The 2964-nt window shown below is 35.1% G+C and overlaps 1 protein-coding gene across 1 annotated transcript; it reads left to right on the top strand.

The window, feature by feature from the left end:
• The first annotated feature begins 436 nt into the window (after positions 1-436).
• On the top strand, positions 437-1845 carry LOC113223432 (ankyrin repeat domain-containing protein 20A2-like). Its single transcript, XM_026452899.1, has one exon. The coding sequence runs from the start codon at positions 571-573 to the stop codon at positions 1486-1488; it is 918 nt and encodes a 305-aa protein (XP_026308684.1). The 5' UTR covers positions 437-570; the 3' UTR covers positions 1489-1845.
• The last annotated feature ends 1119 nt before the right edge of the window (positions 1846-2964 follow it).

The following is a 2964-nucleotide window of genomic DNA, read 5'->3' on the forward strand; positions in this document are numbered from 1 at the left end:
ATATCTAGATTTATGATTTAGTAAATGTAATTCATATAACTGACTATAGAAGTGTTAAAAGAGTCAAATTGCAATAGAATATTATCTGTGAAACAGAACTGTAATAACTTTGGGAACTTTTATCTGTCCAAATACGTGTGAACTAAGTTTCTTACTATAGGGTGGTGTAAATGCATTTTTTTGATATATTTTAATTTAGTCAAATTTGTTAATGCTTTAATTTAGCTTTTGGGTTTGTTGTAATTCAGGCAAAGGCTTTTCCAATTCTGATATTCTTAAAAATTATCTGGTGTGCATGTGTGCGTGTGTGTGTGTGTTTTCTTTTATAAATTCATTGACTTTAAATAAATTTCTGGACTTTGTGGAATTTATGCTCTACAAGATTCAAAGTTTTGCTTCAACTTTTTCTCCAGTTGGATATCCACTGACAGTAAACTTTTTAGTGTACGGATGTGCAGGTTATTCTTTAGCTTCAGAGGTAATCATGATGTGTTATTTTATGGAGTACTAGCTAAAACTTTCTTTTATTTTATTTAGGATTTTCATAATCATGAAGAAACAAAAGATCTGATGGATGAAAATTGCATTTTGAAGACAGATATTGCTATACTCAGGCAGGAAATATGCACAATGAAAAATGACAACTTGGAAAAAGAAAATGAATATCTTAAGGACATTAAAATTGTTAAAGAAAGAAATGCTGCCCTGGAAAAGAGTATAAAACTCAATGAGGAAATAACAAAAACAGCATTCCAGGATCAACAAGAGCTTAATGATCTCAAAGCTGAGAATAAAAGGCTCAATTCCGAACTGCTGAAGGAAAATGAAAGCAAGGCAAGAGTGGAAGCTGAAATTGAATCTTATCAGTCTAGACTGGCTGCTGTTATAAGTAAGCACAGTGAAAGTGTGAAAACAGAAAGAAACCTAAAACTTGCTTTACAGAACACACAAGACATTTCTGTGCTTTCCGAAGTTGAACATAAGAATGCGTTTCTTACTGAACAACTTTCCAAAACGCAAATTAAATTTAATACCTTAAAAGATAAGTTCCGTAAGACAGGAGATACTCTCAGAAAAAAGTCCTTGGCTTTAGAAACTCTACAAAACGACCTAAGCCAAACCCAACAGCAAATAAAGGAAATGAAAGAGATGTATCAAAATGCAGAAGCTAAAGTGAGTAATTCCACTGGAGAGTGGAACTGTGTGGAAGAAAGGATATGTCAACTCCAACGTGAAAATCTGGGGCTTGAACAGCAACTAGATGAGGTTCATCAGAAAGAGGATCATAAACAGATAGTAATTAATATCCGAAGAGGTTCTACTGAGATTGGAAAGAAAGACCTCCTGCTAGAAGAGAAAAATAAGAAGCTAATGAATGACTATGATCATTTAAAAGAAAGTCTCTTTCAATATGAGAGAGAGAAAGCAGAAAGAGTAGTAAGTATCAATGAAGAGAAATATTTTCAAACTTCCAGAAGGAAAATTTAAACATTTGGTTCTGGATACATGTTGAACCTAGATGAATATAAAAATCAATAGGTGAAAAGTGTGTTTACCATACTGTATAATTCCATTTACATGAAGCATCCAAAATAGAGAAACGTATAGGGACATAAAGTAGATTAATGTTTGCGAAGGGCTGGGGCTGGAAGCTGGTAATGACCGCTAAAGGGTGTGAGAGATCTTGCAGTGATGGAAATGCTCTAAAGTTGGATTGTAGAGATGGCTGCACAACTCAGTAAATGTACTAAAACTCGTTTAACTTAAGTTAAAACAGATATAGTATGTAAATGATATTTCAACAAAGCTGTTTTAATAAGAAAACAAAGGCAAAATGTGTTTACTCTATCAGCTTAGAAACATACCTTGTTTCGGCCGGGTGCGGTGGCTCAAGCCTGTAATCCCAGCACTTTGGGAGGCCGAGACGGGCGGATCACGAGGTCAGGAGATCGAGACCATCCTGGCCAAAAACGGTGAAACCCCGTCTCTACTAAAAAAATACAAAACCTGGCCGGGCGAGGTGGCGGGTGCGTGTAGTCCCAGCTACTCGGGAGGCTGAGGCAGGAGAATGGCGTGAATCCAGGAAGCGGAGCTTGCAGTAGCTGAGATCCGGCCACTGCACTCCAGCCTGGGTGACAGAGCGAGACTCTGTCTCAAAAAAAAAAAAAAAAAAAAAAAAAAAGAAACATACCTTGTTTCTAGGAAATAAAAGGTAGAGGTGAGAGATGATTTACTTTGAGAAAAGACATTGTGTCACCTACGAAATTGTATTAGGCACAGAATCATATTTTAAGGTAGATAGTCCTGTACTGGTTAAATAATAATTTTAATGACTTTATGTTGCCACATGTTAAGACCATGATGAAGGTATAAATGGAAATGTTTACACCTGAAATGAGCTTTTTCAAATTACAATTTAATTAAGTGATTTTCTTCGACACTTAATTCTAGATTTCACAGATGAACTGAAGTGCATTGCTGTGTCTTGTCATACCTTGCTTTAAGTAGCTTTTAATATCTTTTAGTTGGTATAGCTTTGTTATTATTCATATTAATTTAACAAATCTGAAAATATGTCAAATTACGTATTTTTATGACCACATAATGTTTTAAAGGCACCTACTTGTTATAAAATCATAATTTAGGATAAATGTGGTAAATTTTAGCAAAACCATATTTGGTTTAGTCTTCCCACTGGTATTTGTAGTTTACTTTGAATATTTTTATTAATAATTAACTCATAATTTTTATTCCAAAGCTCAATGACTATCATTTGAATATAACTTTGTCCAGTACAAAGATACTATAGCTGCCTGTGATTTATGAGTTAGGCATTAGATCCCCATTTTCAGACTAAAGAGGGGTGGCAGGCTTCACATACAGTGGGATTGGAGTAATTACAGAGGGAGTTGTAGGAGCTTGAAGTCCAAGAGGGAGGTAGAGGCCTGTTTACCTAGGGCCTCA

Source organism: Piliocolobus tephrosceles, unplaced genomic scaffold (genome assembly GCF_002776525.5).
Source record: "Piliocolobus tephrosceles isolate RC106 unplaced genomic scaffold, ASM277652v3 unscaffolded_41333, whole genome shotgun sequence".
NCBI classification, from domain to species: Eukaryota; Metazoa; Chordata; class Mammalia; order Primates; family Cercopithecidae; genus Piliocolobus; species Piliocolobus tephrosceles.

What these genes read in the sequence shown, in the direction of transcription:
- LOC113223432 (XM_026452899.1), top strand. Translation starts at nt 571, where the DNA reads ATGGATGAAAATTGCATTTTGAAGACAGATATTGCTATACTCAGGCAG.